Source organism: Rhinolophus sinicus, chromosome 15 (assembly GCF_057876585.1).
Source record: "Rhinolophus sinicus isolate RSI-liver-muscle chromosome 15, RSI-T2T, whole genome shotgun sequence".
NCBI classification, from domain to species: Eukaryota; Metazoa; Chordata; class Mammalia; order Chiroptera; family Rhinolophidae; genus Rhinolophus; species Rhinolophus sinicus.
In genome coordinates, this window is record NC_142515.1 from 29,475,722 (window position 1) to 29,492,546 (window position 16,825).

General features: G+C 42.8%; 1 protein-coding gene and 1 pseudogene across 8 annotated transcripts in view; both read left to right on the top strand.

Moving 5' to 3' along the window:
- The window catches only part of IDE (insulin degrading enzyme), a 111,651-nt gene that overhangs the window by 9,906 nt on the left and 84,920 nt on the right, over positions 1 to 16,825 (top strand). For 2 of the 5 annotated variants that reach the window (XM_019739427.3, XM_019739434.3), the window contains exon 1: positions 1,729 to 1,861. The exons of 1 other annotated variant lie outside the window; for it this stretch is intronic. In XM_019739427.3, the coding sequence (XP_019594986.2) occupies positions 1,764 to 1,861 (98 nt within the window). In that variant the 5' untranslated portion in view covers positions 1,729 to 1,763. Of the gene's footprint in view, positions 1 to 1,723; positions 1,862 to 8,288; positions 8,403 to 16,825 lie in introns of those variants that run through there. 2 more of the 5 variants (XM_074339387.2, XM_074339388.2) reach the window with 2 other exon arrangements.
- On the top strand, positions 1,729 to 14,765 carry LOC109451283 (UDP-N-acetylglucosamine--peptide N-acetylglucosaminyltransferase 110 kDa subunit pseudogene; annotated as a pseudogene). 3 transcript variants are annotated; one of them, XR_012498487.2, is made up of 3 exons: positions 8,289 to 8,402; positions 10,687 to 10,779; positions 10,876 to 14,765. The product of XR_012498487.2 is annotated as a UDP-N-acetylglucosamine--peptide N-acetylglucosaminyltransferase 110 kDa subunit pseudogene, transcript variant X1 (transcript). The 3 variants fall into 3 exon arrangements; XR_016018911.1 differs by lacking the exons at positions 8,289 to 8,402; positions 10,687 to 10,779 and adding an exon at positions 1,729 to 1,861; XR_016018910.1 differs by lacking the exon at positions 10,687 to 10,779 and having other exon boundaries at positions 8,291 to 8,402.

Consider the following 16,825-nt stretch of genomic DNA (forward strand, 5'->3'; position numbering starts at 1 on the left):
GGCTAAGATCCAAATAAGTGCCTTTTGAGAGTGGCAAACTACTCTGGCAGCTCAGATCAGAGAGTGGTTACTTCCAATGGGGTATGTAAGGAATGAAAATGAAGGAAAGTTTTGCAAAGGCAATGCCATTTCAACAGGGCATGAAATTTGCTAGAGCACTGACAAGTTAGTATTGTAAACATCAATTAGCTGTGACAGCTGTGTGAACTGGAGTTAGTAGAGGGTGGGGATGGAGGCTAAAAAGGTGGGGTAGTGGGTTGAGTGGTTGCCCCCAAAAGATAATGTCTACATCCTAATCCCAGGAGTTTGTAAGTGTTACATTATTTGGAGAGTCTTTGCAGATATAATTAAGGATGAGATAAAATCTTCCTGGATTGCCTGGTTATGCCCTAAATCCAATGACAAATATTTTTATAAAAGAAGACACACAGAGAAGGCAATGTAGAAAATGAAGGTAGAGATTGAAGTGATGGGGCCACAAGCCAAGAAAGTTGGCATCTACCAGTAGCTGGAAGAGGCAAAGAACAGGATTCTTCCCTAAGGTCCTCTAGGGCTTGTGGGCCTGCCAACATCTTGATTTTGGGCTTCTGACCTCCAGACTGAGACAATAAATTTGTTGTTTTAAGCCACTAAGTTTGTGGTAATTTGTTATGGCAGCTGCTGGAAACTAACACATGTGGGTTGAGGGCTAGAATGTAATATGGTGGAATTTTACCTTGCACTGCACTAGGAGTGCTTTCTCATCTCCAATTCCTCAGTTTTCATCCATCCAAGGTTTGCCTTTATTGTAAACCATATTGTAAAAAATATCCCTCCTACGTCTTTGAAGCATACTCCCATTTGTAGCAATAACAGGATTCAGAGCACTGCTTTTGGCTGCAGTCTTCTGTCTACCACATCAGAAACCTAAAAGCACTCAAGCTAGGGAGTCACCATTCCTAACTTTTTTCTTCCTTAAAGACCCCTGTAAAATAAAGTAGTACACAATCAGATCAATAACTATTAATCAGGATTGTTCTTGGATGCAAAACACCATGAAGCCATCAGGGAAAAAAAGTCTTGTCTTACAAATAATGATTAAAGTATACAGATAATAGTGGTACTACATGTATTAGTTTTTTTGTTTGTTTGTGTTTTTAATAGTTTCTACTCTGGATTTCAAAGTCCATGAAAGCCTTGTTTTTCTGTGGCCTGTCCCATATCCACCTTGCTCTTTGAAGGGCTACTAGCTTCCCCAGGACAGAAACTTCCCCCAGGATCCCGGCCTCCCCCTGGTGGACCCGGGTTGTCTTAGTACTCCCCTCTCTCCTACCCGCGCTGTCCACGTCCGACCACCCTCTAGAGGGAGCCCGCGGGCCACGCACCAATGCGGATTCATTCCCAGTGAGGCCGCTTGGTCTGTTGACTTTGTTCCAACACCTGCACCGCTGCCCTCACTGTATTCGTGAGTGGCCTAGCCTCCACCTATACACAGCCAGATACCCAACGCCGCCTTCACATGTGCCCTCCTCGCCTGAGAAAGCCTGGTTGCTGGTCTTCCGCGGCTTCCCAACGGGACTCTATTCGTCCGCTAGCCGAGGCCTGGGACGCCCGCGGTCCGAACCGTCCCCGTCCGGTCGGGCTCCAAGCAAAACCCGGAGCGGCGACCGCTCTGCAATTCTCCGGAGGCGGCGCGGCGGATTGAGCATGCGCAGTGGGCCAGGCCGGCTCTCCACGCAAAAAGGAAGCGTTCGTTCGCTGTAATCCGGCGGCTGCGCTGGGGTATGCGGTACCGGCTAGCGTGGCTGTTGCACTCCGGGTTCCCCAGCACCTTCCGCTTGGTCCTTGGCGCCCGCCTGTCGCCCCCAGAGCGCCTCTTTAGGTAAGCGGAGCACAGCGCCCGGGCCCTCAGGGCCCGCGGGTCACAGTGGTTTGGAGCTCGGGTTGCAAAGTGGTGATTCAGCACTTAAAGCCGCCGCCGCTCCTCACGCCTCCGGTCCCGCGGGCCTGGGGCCTGGACTGCCGCGCTAAGGCCGCTCTAGGGCCCAGAAGGGCGGCTCGCCCGGCCGGAGCGAGGGGCCTTCCGGGGAGACTACGGCGTCCCTCGGGCCGGTGAGGGAGGACCGGGGCTGTGACCCGGGGTCACGGAGCGTGTGCCACAAGTGTGGGAGAGCGAGGCGCGGGCACGAGCGCGGACGGAGTCACCCCGGCCCGCTACTGGGATTCGCGCCCCGCCGCGCCACTCTCCGGGGACTCTGCTTGTGAGGGGCCGGCAACCCGAGGCGGACTTTCCCTTGCCTTGGGGTAAAGGAATCCCGAATTCAGGGAGACCGTTTTCCTCTCAGCCCCGCTTTTTCCTATAGGGGCTGAGTTTCCACTACGTTACGGAAATGCCTGCTTTGGGAACCGTAAAAGTTTGCCTGCCTCCGCCTTAGCGGGTAGACGAGTGTTGGGTTTCCTGTCCGGGGGAATTTGGGAAAGAATACCTTGGGATCCATCACAGCAGCTTCCTTGTTTAGCACCTGAGACAACCCAGTCCCCAGAGAGATTGTGTGATTTTCCCACAATTGCAGAGATTGTGGCAAAAACCAAGATTGGGACGCACGTTTTTTGCCATCCGGTCGCGTGCTCTCTGCGCTTAGCCGCTCTGTTTATGCTAGAAATGTTCAGTCTGGTAGCGAACGATGAATAAATACCTTTACAGTGAATAAAATTGGGAAAGATAGGCAAAGGAACTGGCTCTGAGGGGCAGTATTGTCTTGCCTACTTAGATACATCAGTTGAACTCTGGTTTTAATAGTACCTGGGACTTACCAAGTGCAGGGCATTTGGATAGACCTTGATAGACCGAATGTGTAAGTACGTGGTCTGCCTTCCAAGGAACTTTGACTTGGTTGGAGTGGGCTGAGCTGCCACGCACGAGGGTATAGCCGGCTAAAAAGGATGTGTTTGATGGGGGTCAGAAGATGGACAATATTATGGGCAGTGTGTGCTCAAGGAGCACAATGCCTGGCAGAGATAGAGGAGGGGTCTGAGCTGGCCTTTGAAGGAAAGGCTGAAAGGGTGGAGGGTGGGCAGGGGTGGTTGTAAATCCATTTCAGGTGTGCAGATTAGTCTGTGTTAGGGAGACAGCAGATTAGTCTAGTTGGAGCCTTAGAGAATTTCCGTGGGGGAATAAGGAGGAAACAAAACCTGTGTTATAAAAGTAGGATAATGCTAGCCTGGGCTTTGAATTTTAGTTGGGCTTTAGTTTAGTGAATAGGAGGTAGGGAGCCATTAAGAGTTTTTGAGGTAGGGAGTGATGAAATGAAACTGGTAGTTTAGGAAATTAGTTTGGTGGCTGTGTGCAGGATGTAAGGAAGTAAAGAGGCCTGAGGCAGAGAAACCGGTTGGGACTTAGACTTTATTGCCTAAACTCTGACGGCAGTAATGGTTCTACGAAGGCTTAATGCAAATGAAGACTCTGTGGAACTTGTTTTCCCTCTGCACTGAAAAATTCACTACAACGTGCAAAAAGATCCCTGAGCTTAGAGACGTGGGGATGGTAAGCATAGGCAGGGCGCTTCCCTGGGCCTCCTTCAGGTCAGAATACTTTTTGTTCTTAAATCATTGCAAATAGGCTATGTTTAGCTCCATATTGTCTTCAGTGTACAGAATTTGTGATTTCAAAGAAAGCATCAGTTTTAAGTTTTATAAAACAAAAGGGTTGGAATGTTCTACTTACAATTTGATTTTCTCTATGGTTTTCTCCCCTGGCTCTTTACTTTCATTGATGAAGTCCATGGCATGGGTTCAACAACCAGAGCTTCAAGATAACATTGTTCTCAGAGAGGGAAATTCAGGAGCTTCAAAGCATGATGAGATCAACCATCTAGAAAGTTCTACACTAAAAATTAGTGCCTGAGGCTATTAAGGAAAATACAGGTCCAATTAAAAGGATCAGGGTGTACCGGTAGCTTTGGGAAGGAAAGTACTTAACATCTGAAGCTACCACATATTCAAATCTTAAGGAAGGTAATCAATCCTACTGTACATGATAGGAAGAATATGTTAACAGAGATAGTTACATAGCTATTTATTTAAAGAGCTGGGATTTAACCCATGTCTGTCTGGTGCCAGAGCCTGAGCTCTTAACTGTTATACTGCCTTTGCCAGTGTTAGGGCATTTATTTCCTGTTCTAACCTCTTGAGAAAGATGATCTTAAAGCATTTATATAAGATCAATTCGTTTGAAAAGCAGCCTTATTGTCCTCTGTTCAGCCATATTGGATAAGTTTGGGCTGTGCAGCATTATCTGAACTATTGGGGAACCTGGAGGTAATAACTCAGTCTCTGGCAACCACTTGAAACACCTGGGCATCAGTCGTCTCACTTTGCAGGCAGCTCTACTTTGCATTTCTCTCTTCTACAGGCTTAGGAAACAGCAGTGTACCAGGTGGGACTAACTATTAAGATTCAGGGTTTTAAAATACTTTTAGCCAGAAAAATGTCTTTTCATAGTCTAAAAGGACAGGATACCTTTGAGTATCTTTAATTAGCATCAGCTCTGTCCACACACTGTAAAATGTTACATTCTGCCTATCTACCTTAAAGCATTGGGAATAATCTCATCTGGGAGCAGGGTGGGGAGCAGAAGTTCAAGTGTATATTTTCATAAGATTTGGTTTCCTTTCTGTTTTTCTGTTGGTATTTTAGATCTCCTAAACAGATACCAGAGGATCAGCCTACCTTTCAGCCAGGGTGACACGGCTGAAAACACTCTTCTTCCACAGGGGTAGATTCTTCTAGGTATTTTGGATTTTGGAGGCTTGATTAGGGCATTACTAATTGCCTTGTCTTCAGTCTATCCTCACTCCTCTCTGGTCAGCTGTAATTTGAATGTCTATTCTGTAGTGATCACTCACTGTACTCAGCACTGTGGGGATGCAAAGACCGTGATAAATTCTGTCCTTAAGGAGCTTTCAGTCCAATAGTGAGTAGTACCGTGTTTCCCCGAAAATAAGACCTAACCCGACCATCAGCTCTAATGCATCTTTTGGAGCAAAAATTAATATAAGACCTGGTCTTATTTTAATATTAATTATTAAATATTGATATTTAATAAATAAATAATATTTAACATTAATTAAAATACTTTAACATTAACATTATATTAAAATAAGACCGGGTATAATATAATATAATGTAATATAAGACTGGGTCTTATATTTATTAATTTTTGCTCCAAAAGATGCATTAGAGCTGATGGTCTGGCTAGGTCTTATTTTTGAGGAAACACGGTAGTTTTAACTCCTTTACCTCTGTTCTTTTATTAAACATCACTTTTGTGTTCTGTTGCTTCTTTCAATTTATTTTGAAAAGCAACTTAGTGTTTTTATCACACTACTCGTTCTTCTTTTAAAAGTGGGATTTATAAAATTCTTACAGAGTTCAAAGCTATAAAAGCTTCTATTCCCCCCAAAGAACTGTATAGTTTTTCTTTGCCTATTAAAAACGTGTAACTGTTTTTTTTTTGTTTTTTTTTAAAAGGGACTCATAAGCTGCTCCCTGAGGGGATTGAGGGGACGGTGTCAGTAAATATGGCCTGACATATTTACCGAATTAATGAATGATCTTCCTTCAAAACTAGCTTTCTCTGTTGATTTCCCTACTTTTGCATACATTGGTGTTATTTTCTCAGTTTAGCTTAAAAAATTGGTGTAATGTTTGAATCTCTTTCCCTCACTGCCTATTCCCAAGACCAAACTCTTTTGAGTCGTTCATCCTACAGTTTCTTGGAGTAAACTTGATTATCCATTACCATCCTAGTTTAGGCCATGATCACCTTCTGTGACATCTCACATCTACAAATTTTATAACTGATTTTTCCAGCCTCCTATCTTCCTACTAGTTAATCTTTATCATCAGATTAATCCTACTAATATACCACTTTCCTCATGCCATTGTCTTGCTTAGATACCACCAATGGTTCTGCCATATTTTTAGATCAGGTCCAAACTTCTTGACCCAGCATTTAAGCATCTTGTAGGCTGGCCATAGCCTAACTTTTCAACCTAACTTTCCTTGTCTCCAGTCAGACTCACTAATTTACTATCTCTTGTACATGACCTGTGCATTCCCAATTCTAGATACCCTCTCTTTTCTTTATATGACTAAATCTGTCCTTTCTAGACCACATACAAGCCACAGTTATCTTTCCTTATTCTGAACTTAATGATTTAAAGAGATTTTGAAACATCCATTTGACGTTTAACTATGTGCTGCCTTACATATTTTTCTCTTTTAATTATTTAGTATTATACATGCCAGCATATATCTAGGACAAAGAAGAATAACAAAATGAACACCTGTGTACCCACCATCCAGTTTAGGACATAGGACGTTTCCAGTAACCTTGAAGCCCTCTGTGATCACCTCCCAATTGCAACCTTCTCCCTCCCCTGGAGAGGTGATGTTATCCTAAATTTGGATAATCCTTTAATCTTTGTAGTTTTAACAATCTGAATATATTCCTAAACAGTATATTGTTTGGTTTTGTCTGCTTTTGACCTTTATAGAAAAATTTCTTCTCTAAGTTACTTTTTTCACTTAACACTATTTTTTTTTTGAGATTCATTCACATAGATGTATGCATTCACTGCAGAGGCAGTCTTATGTGAATATGCCACTAATTATTTTCTATTCTGTTATTGATGGAGATTTGGGTTATTTCAATTTTTTTTTCCCATCACAAATCACCCATGTTGTCGGTGTGCCCCAGTGCCCAATCTTTGGACATCTTCTCTACCTACACTCACTCATGTAGGATTCTCATCCAATCATATTGCTTTAAATACTATCTATATATGCTTTGTTCAATATTTAGCTATGAGCCACACATGCTTATTAAATGTAAATTAACTAAAGTTAACAATTCAGTTTCTCAGTCACCTTAGCCATATTTCAAGTCTCATGTGGCTCCTGGCTACCGTATGGGGCAGTGCACATATAGAACATATCCGTCATCACAGAAGCTTTATGAAACTGGCCTGATCTATGTTATGACAATTCCCAAATGTATATTTCTAGTCAGAACCTCTCCACTGAATTTCAGATTTAGGTAATAAGCTTCCTACTCAGTATTTGTCCCTGGGTGTCCAATATAGATCTTGAACTCATGACGTCCAAAACCTATCTCCAGATCTTCTCCCTGAAAACCTGCTCTTCCCACAGTTTTCTCCCCCATCTCAGATAATGACATCTCTATTCTGTTATTATGGGAGCCTCGCTTCTTGCCCATGCAGTGAAGAATTGAAGGTCAGCAAGCTGATTAATATGTAAGCAGGTTTATTCGTGATATGTCCTCAGGGAAGAGATTGGAGGGGGAGGGGAGAGAGAGAGAGAGAGAGAGAGAGAGAGAGAGAGAGAGAGAGAAAGAGTGAAAGAGAAAGGAGAGAAGAGGAGAGAGAGAGAGAGAGAGAGTGAGGGCAAGAGTGCTGAAGGGCCAGAGAGAGAGAGAGAGAGAGAGAGAGAGAGCCCTTGTCCAGAGGACTTATATTTTGCTGGGTGGGGTGAGGGAGTTACATAATGATTTGTCAGGAAAAGGTGGTACATGCTCTTCCATGGGGGGGCGTGACCTCCTAAGATAGGTGGAGGTCTGTTGACTCAGGTCCTTATCTTGCTCCAGACCACCTCTTGTCATCTGTGTTGTAAAAACAGATACATAGTTGTAGGCAGTTAATCAAAGCTATTTATGAGCTTTTTCTGTAGGCACTGTGGGACCCCTCCTCCTCCTCCTCTAATTTTCTAACTTCTACCTAACATTTTTGCTTGTTTAGGCTAACAACTTTGAGTCCTTAACTCCTTTCTTGTTCTTATATCCCTCATCTAGTCAGCATATGGATTCAGATTCAGACCACTTCTCACTGTCGCCACCCTGGCTCTTTCTGATCACACCCTTTTACCCAGATTACTGTCCTAGTCTCTTAACCAGTTTCCTTGCTTATGCACTCGCTTCTCTACTTACAGCCTTCTTGTCACCACTGGCAGCATGATCTTTTTGAAATCCAAGTAATATATCTTTGCTAGGGAATGCTTAAAATCTTGTATTTGATCCCCATTTAGTTGATGTCGATTCTCTGGGCAAGAGAATATTTTAGATAGAAAGAATGGTATTAGCAAAAGCTCAGAAGTAAGAAAATTCACAGTATAATCAAGGGAAAGTGAGATTTTATCCTATAGGAAGTAGAGAGCCTCAGATACGTTTTAAGCAGTAGAGTGACATATGAAAGCTATGTTTTTGGATGATTAATCTGGCTGTTTTTTGGAAGCACGTTTGAAATGCACGCAGAGATTGACGAAGGATAAAGAAGTAGTGCAAAAAACAAGGAAAGGAGAGTGTCTGCAGAAGATACATTGAAAGAAGATTCAGCTGCTTTGATTGGGTAAGTGGGGAGATGGAGGAGTCAGAAAGGCCTAAGGTCTCGGGCTCGCGTAACATTGAGATTAGTGCCAGGATGAGCCTAAACTAGGAGGGGCCGCCAGGGTAAGGAAGGCTCTTGTTGGGGAGATTTTAGCTGCAGGCCGTGCGAAGAAGTCCGGCCTAGTGAGATGTGGGACCTGCCTGGTGCTGGCTGGTTTTCTAAAGGCATGACGAGACCTGATTGGTCAGGTGCAGCGGTGGGGCACAATGGCGATAGTGTAGGCGTTTCAGAGCTGACTTAACCAGGGCCTCCCAGGGCAGTGGCCAAGATGGAGCAATCCTTAAATACCCAGAAAGCAAACCAAAATGACCCAATTTGTAGATTGGTAGCTCAAGGAAGAGTACAGTTAAAAGATTAGAACTAGGTTGATGAGCCTTGAACTACTATTGGAGTTTCTTAAATTTCCTCTGCCTAAGGATAGGAAATGGGTCCAGAGGCTAGAACAAAACTGAGCTGTGTAGAGGCTGGGTAGCTGCAGCTGTGAGGCTCTCGCTGCTGTTGCTAATGTTAACCATGCAAGGTTTAGCAGCTAATACTTGTTGAACGCTTATGGTGGGTTTTGCTTTGTATTAGGAGCGTTCCGTATAATGCCTTGATTCATGGCCACAATAATTCTGTGAGAGTGTTATTGTGGTTATTTTGGTGTTTTTTTTTTCAGAAAAGGAGATTGAGGCTCAGAGAGATTAACTTGTTCAGATACACAGCTAGTAAGTGGCTTAACCAGTATGAATTCAGGTGGGCTCACTAAAGAACCTCAGGGTTTGGCCATTGTATTATCTGCCTTCTTAAAGGTAGTTTGGCATCTCTGGTAGAGATAGTTTTGGAAGGGATAAACATGGTAAATTGTGAAGTGGTGGTATTGAGTCTGAAGTGATTGTTGGATAGGCAAGGGAAGACTGCAGGTTGCCTTTGAAATGTGGGTGGAACTTGGTAAAAAGATCTGAGCTGGTTTCCTACATCTGAGAGTTGAGTGTAAAGAGGCGGTTGGCGACATTGACATGGATGAATATATTGGAAATATCTGTGTGAAGTTGCAGAGGGCCCAGGTTAAACTTGGAGGAATGCTGACATTTCGGGGGAAGGAGGAAACAGTTGGAGAGCTTGGGGGCTAGAGAGGCAGAAGATGACATCAGAAGTGGAATGGTCAGACGTGTCCAGCCAAAGAGGTTTTGAAGAGAGTGGGGCCTCCGCAAAAGGTCAAAGACCATTTCAGTGGTAACCTGCAAATAAAGAGGAGGGGACGCAAGCTAAATTTCATGCAGTCCCATGGAGTCATTTTGAAAAAATAAGGTATTGAATTTGGAGCAATTAGATGGCAGCTGGGAAAGAGCAGGCTTGAGTGAAAGCATGGTGGGAAATAGGGAAATAGGGAACCTGGTAGTGGCGGCTGAAAGGAAGAAGCTAGTGGAGGAGAACAGTGTCTAAGAGAGAGCCTGAAAAAAAATGGATATGAAGGCACAGGTGAAGAGGATAGCATTGGAAAATGAAGATTTGTTCACGATAGGTCTTAATTTAGAAGGGCAGTTGCTTATGAAGAATTATTTTTAAAAAAGGTAAACTGAGGCCCTTATAACTCTTGGCCTCAGCTTTCCTCATTTGAAGAAAGGATCCTTCTAGTTCTAAGTTCTGCCTTTTTTTTCCCCCCATGTAGAAAAAGGTCCAGTAGGTAGTATGTGTTCCAGTTCAGTTAATTGGATGATCCAGCTTTATAGGCTACTTTATTTTAGGGCATGTAGAGTTGTATTTGGGGCCTGGAGATCTGAAGGAGCCCCAATGGTATCTATACTATAATGGTATCCCTGGTACCTAGCACAGTTTCTGGCACATAGTAGTTGTTCAGTATTTGTTGAATAAATTTATCCAAGACACAGACTCCTGGAAGTAGGGAGCCCTAGTCATAAACACAGTTCGATTTTTGCTCACAATTTGCCATTATCAAGCTCTAAATGTCAGTGTAGCAGTGTGTTTCTTATTAAAAAGAAATTATAGGTTGGAATGTACTTCCAAGATTTCTGGTAGTTTTGAGTTACTCATAGGAATTAAGTTGGTTTGAAAAGGGATGGGACCTAAGAACTAGGACAGCGTGGTGGGAAAGAGCTCTACATAAAAAGGCTCAATTCAGCTGGAGTCTAGTCTTGGTTTTGCCATTAGCTTGACTGTGTGGTTGTGGGTGCTGGGCCTGATCAGCTTTAAAATTCCTACTACCTCCATGAATCTGAGACCTTATGTTTTTTAACAACTCTAGATTTTCAAGATCGTGAGAGGTAGCTGGCCAACCAGAATTCTTAAGGCTCGAAGCCTGTACCCACTGCCGCCACTTGAGCCTGCCAAAGCACTGGTACAGCTGCTGCCCTCTCATTACTACCTCTAGAAACAGTCTTGCCAGTAGTGACGGCAGCGAGACCCAATCACCCCCTTCTCGCCCTCCCTGCAGAAGCTCCAGATGGCGTCTTCCATGGGCAACGTGGCCGATAGCACAGAACCAACGAAACGCATGCTTTCCTTCCAAGGGTTAGCTGAGTTGGCACATCGGGAATATCAGGCAGGAGATTTTGAGGCAGCTGAGAGACACTGCATGCAGCTGTGGAGACAAGAGCCGGACAACACTGGTGTGCTTTTATTACTTTCATCTATACACTTCCAGTGTCGAAGGCTGGACAGATCTGCTCACTTTAGCACTCTGGCAATTAAACAGAACCCCTTTCTGGCAGAAGCCTATTCAAATTTGGGGAATGTGTACAAGGAAAGAGGACAGTTGCAGGAAGCAGTTGAGCATTACCGGCATGCATTGCGTCTCAAACCAGATTTCATCGATGGTTATATTAACCTGGCAGCTGCACTGGTAGCAGCAGGTGACATGGAAGGGGCAGTACAAGCTTATGTCTCTGCTCTTCAGTACAATCCTGATTTGTACTGTGTTCGCAGTGACCTGGGGAATCTACTCAAAGCCCTGGGTCGCTTGGAAGAAGCCAAGGCATGTTATTTGAAAGCAATTGAGACACAACCGAACTTTGCAGTAGCTTGGAGTAATCTTGGCTGTGTTTTCAATGCACAAGGGGAAATTTGGCTTGCAACTCATCACTTTGAAAAGGCTGTCACCCTTGATCCCAATTTTCTGGATGCTTATATCAATCTAGGAAATGTCTTGAAAGAGGCACGGATTTTTGACAGAGCTGTGGCAGCTTACCTTCGTGCTTTAAGCTTGAGTCCCAATCACGCAGTGGTACACGGCAACCTGGCTTGTGTATACTATGAGCAAGGCCTGATAGATCTGTCAATAGATACCTACAGGCGAGCTATTGAACTGCAGCCACATTTCCCTGATGCTTACTGCAACCTAGCTAATGCCCTCAAAGAGAAGGGCAGTGTTGCCGAAGCGGAAGACTGTTACAATACAGCTCTCCGGCTGTGTCCCACTCATGCAGACTCTCTGAATAACCTTGCCAATATCAAACGAGAACAGGGGAGCATTGAAGAGGCAGTTCGCTTGTATCGCAAAGCATTAGAAGTCTTCCCAGAATTTGCTGCTGCCCATTCAAATTTAGCAAGCGTATTGCAACAGCAGGGCAAACTGGAGGAAGTGCTGCTGCATTATAAGGAGGCTATTCGCATCAGCCCGACCTTTGCTGACGCCTACTCTAACATGGGGAACACGCTAAAGGAGATGCAGGATGTTCAAGGGGCCTTGCAGTGTTACACGCGTGCCATTCAGATTAACCCTGCATTTGCAGATGCCCATAGCAATCTGGCTTCCATTCACAAGGATTCAGGGAACATTCCCGAAGCAATAGCTTCTTACCGCACTGCTTTGAAACTTAAACCTGATTTTCCTGATGCTTATTGTAACTTGGCTCATTGCCTGCAGATTGTCTGTGATTGGACAGACTATGATGAGCGAATGAAGAAGTTGGTCAGTATCGTGGCTGACCAGTTAGAGAAGAATAGGTTGCCCTCTGTGCATCCTCACCATAGTATGCTGTATCCACTTTCTCATGGCTTCAGGAAGGCTATTGCTGAGAGGCATGGGAACCTCTGCTTGGATAAGATTAATGTCCTTCATAAACCACCATATGAACATCCAAAGGACTTGAAGCTCAGTGATGGCCGACTGCGTGTGGGCTATGTGAGTGCTGACTTTGGGAATCACCCTACTTCTCACCTGATGCAGTCTATCCCCGGCATGCACAATCATGATAAATTTGAGGTATTCTGTTATGCGCTGAGTGCAGACGATGGCACAAACTTCCGAGTGAAGGTGATGACAGAAGCCGATCATTTCATTGATCTTTCTCAGATTCCATGCAATGGAAAAGCAGCTGATCGCATCTATCAGGATGGCATACACATCCTTATAAATATGAATGGTTATACCAAGCAAGCTCGAAATGAACTCTTTGCGCTCAGGCCAGCTCCTATTCAGGCAATGTGGCTGGGATACCCTGGGACTAGTGGTGCAATTTTCATGGATTATATCATCACTGATCAGGAAGCTTCACCAGCTGAAGTGGCTGAGCAATATTCTGAGAAGCTGGCTTATATGCCCCACACTTTCTTTATCGGTGATCATGCTAATATGTTCCCTCATCTGAAGAAAAAGGCAGTCATCGATTCTAAGTCCAACGGACACATTTATGACAATCGGATTGTTCTGAATGGCATCGACCTCAAAGCATTTCTTGATAGTCTACCAGATGTGAAAATTGTCAAGATGAAATGTCCTGATGGAGGAGACAATGCAGACAGTAGTAATACAGCTCTTGATATGCCGGTTATTCCTGGGAATGCTATTACAGAAGCAGTTAATGAAATGATTAACAGGGGACAAATTCAGATAACAATTAATGGATTCAGTATCAGCAACGGACTGGCAACTACCCAGATCCACAGTAAGGCTGCCACTGGAGAGGAGGTTCCCCGCACCATTATTGTAACCACACGGTCCCAGTACAGGTTACCGGAAGACGCTGTTGTCTACTGTAACTTTAATCAGTTGTATAAAATTGACCCTTCTACTTTGCAGCTGTGGGCAAATGTTCTGAAGCGAGTTCCTAATAGTGTGCTGTGGCTGCTGTGTTTTCCAGCAGCGGGAGAACCTAACATTCAACAGTATGCACAAAACATGGGCCTTGCCCAGAACCGCATCATTTTTTCACCTGTTGCTCCTAAAGAGGAACATGTCAGGCGAGGCCAGCTGGCTGATGTCTGCCTGGACACTCCACTCTGTAATGGGCACACCACAGGGATGGACGTCCTCTGGGCAGGGACACCCATGGTGACTTTGCCAGGAGAGACTCTTGTTTCTCGAGTTGCGGCTTCCCAGCTCACTTGTTTAGGTTGTCTTGAGCTTATTGCTAAAAACAGACAAGAATATGAAGACATAGCTGTGAAACTGGGAACGGATCTGGAATACCTGAAGAAGATTCGTGGCAAAGTCTGGAAGCAGAGATTATGTAGCCCTCTGTTCAACACCAAACAATACACAATGGAACTAGAGCAGCTCTATCTACAGATGTGGGAGCATTATGCTGCTGGCAACAAACCTGATCACATTATTAAGCCCATTGAAGTCACTGAGTCAGCCTAAATAAAAACTATGCATAGGAGAACTGCCCCGGTACCTGAGCCTCAACCTTCTGGAAAAAAGGGAACTAGATGATGTACTTTTTACAGTACAGTATCATGTTGCAGATGGGTGACAAGTAATAATAGAATAGCACAGCCAAACTTGCTTCCTGCATGATAGGGAGAGTCACGAAAGATGGGAAACAGCTATTCTACAAGAAATTGCCATGGAATTTTTCAGTAAGCAGGTGATATATAGGTCTGGAAGGTCTGCTCTCCCTTTGTCTTCCATGGGATGGTTAATACGGAGGGACATCAAGATTGTCCACTCACTTTATGATTCCATGGAGTGACTGAGTCTTTTGAATTTAATTTTTTCTTTATATTTGGGGTATTGGAACTTCAAAAAATGTTTGATTTCAGGTGTTTTTATTCATGTGAAATGTATATGATTCTCATTAGATAAGGTTTTAAGCTAAAATGTTGCTTCTTGTTTTAGTTTCTAAACTCTACAGATTAGTAGGGTCTTTGCTGTTGTAGTCTTTTTGTAGGTTTTATAAACCACTTGAGCCTAAAAAAAAAAACTATGTTAGAACCCCAAAAAGAATTTTGCCTTGCTCTCTAACTATACTATGGCTCTGAAAAGAGGCAGGCTATTATAATTGATTAGAGTCATGATGCTAGTATAATTGAATTTCTGGCAGTAGAGATTATATAATTGTTTTCTGAAGTGATATATAATAAAGAATATTTCTTTGACAACTCATGTGATACGTATCAATATTTGCATTCAGTTGATACTCTTAACAGGTTTTATTTTTAAAATAGCTCTGGTTTCCTTTGTAATATAACAACGTTTCAGTCAAGATGAGCTTATGAGGAAGATAATACTGCTTATTTTGGAGCTTTATGTCACAAAGGATCCAAGTTCTCTTGCAGTAATAAACGGAATAAAAAATATTCAGCAACTCAGTGACTGGCATAATGGGCCCTGTAACTCATCATTTTCTTTTCTTCTGCTCACAAAAGAGAATGGCTTGTGGGACAAACCTAATGCATAATCGACTTGCTTCAGAAATGAGATTCTGAATTCAGTACATGCACTAGTGATTTTTTTTAAAGAACATGTGACATCACATATATACTAAAAATCAAACATCCTTCCCTTTAAAGGACAACTTAATCTATTTAATATATGGCTGATTTTTTAAATTAATTTTTGATATTGAAGTAATGCAGGCAGAGTTTTGAGTCAAATAGTACTAAAAGGTTTACAGAGAAAAACAGTTTTTCCCTGCTTACAGCATCCCTTAGTTCCTGCTCCCAGAGGCTAGCACATTTATCTCTTTAAGTTATTCAACCATTATTCAACTCTATTTTGAAATTTGTATTAATATTCCTAAGTAATATGCTGTATTGTTATTTCTTCATTTCTTAATTTTTGGAGTTATCTGTTGATTTGTTTTTATGGTAGGTAAACATTTAGTTCTTCCCTTATTTTTCCCTCTTGCCCCATCTTAACCAAAACAGTTATATCACAGATTTTGGATATAGCAGTGTTTAGACTATTAGTGACTTTATAAATAGTGTTCACTGCCAAGCCAAACAGTATAACCTGATTATATTCTTTTTATTGTTCATCTTTTGCTTTTGCTATTTTGTCTATTTACTTATTTCTGATTCTTCCCGCTTGCTCCCACAGCAGTTAGTACAATTTTCCTCATGATCAAACCTATTAAATGGTCTATTTATTCCATATTTTTTCCTTGGAGACTTTCCTTCTAGACACCTTCCCCCAACCCCCAGCTGCAGTGTGGACTAATTTTGCTCTAGGCTTGCTGCAAAGGGGTTGCCTGGAATTTCCCTTTGCTTCTCTCTTATAACGGATCCATTTCTTGGATCAACTATTTCTATCTTGGTCTGCTCCTTATTCAAGAGCTACATGTTATATTTGGAACGTGTCTTCCAGTAACTTCTTGAGAAACAGCACATGGAAGATAACTTTTTAAAAGATCTAATGATTTCCTGATCTGTAAAGTGGAGATCTGCGTTTTGGTGTGATTCTACACATTGGTAGAAGAAGTCTACAGAATCGAGAGAGATGACCTGAATGGCTTCTACTTCTCCATCCAGCTTTAGAATTCTAGGATTCTAAATTCTTGAGAATTAAATGATTTTTAGAGATTATCTAGCAAATGGTTAAAACAACAAACTTTCAGAGAGACCCTTTGTAGGACTTTGACAAAAAAGGCATAGACATCTCTTATATTCTCCTTTCTTCTGTTTTCAATTGAACTTAAAGATTTGCTTTTATGGAGCAAGTACATTTGAAATTTTGCTTTTCAAATAAGAAAAAATTAAACATTGGTCAGTTCTATTTTTTTCCTTCTTTCTTCAGTAGGTGAAGGTTCCCACCTTTCCTACTTCCCTTGGGCTACTCTGTGGTTTTTATATTCTGCTGATGGCCAATTCTCGTCACCATTCACATCTCATTAGCCGCCATCTGAAGAGACTGGGAATATTGGTCACCATTTAATCTATGTAAAATATTCTAGAGCTCGGAGTCTGTTCCTGGAAGATAGTGAGCTCAACTCCTGGTTCTGAGTTTGTACTGCAGACTACTGTCCCGTAACAAAATGTCCTATTCGCTCTGTAATTCTATTCCCCTGGGAGTCAGTGTGATGTAGTGGGTAAGTCATTCTGAAGCGGTCAGAAGACCTCTTTGGCATTTTTGTTATCTTGAATGGGTTACTTTGCATGGGCCTCTTTTTACTAGGCATGGGACTAAGTAGCTTCAAAATCCTTATTAGGACTAATTTTTT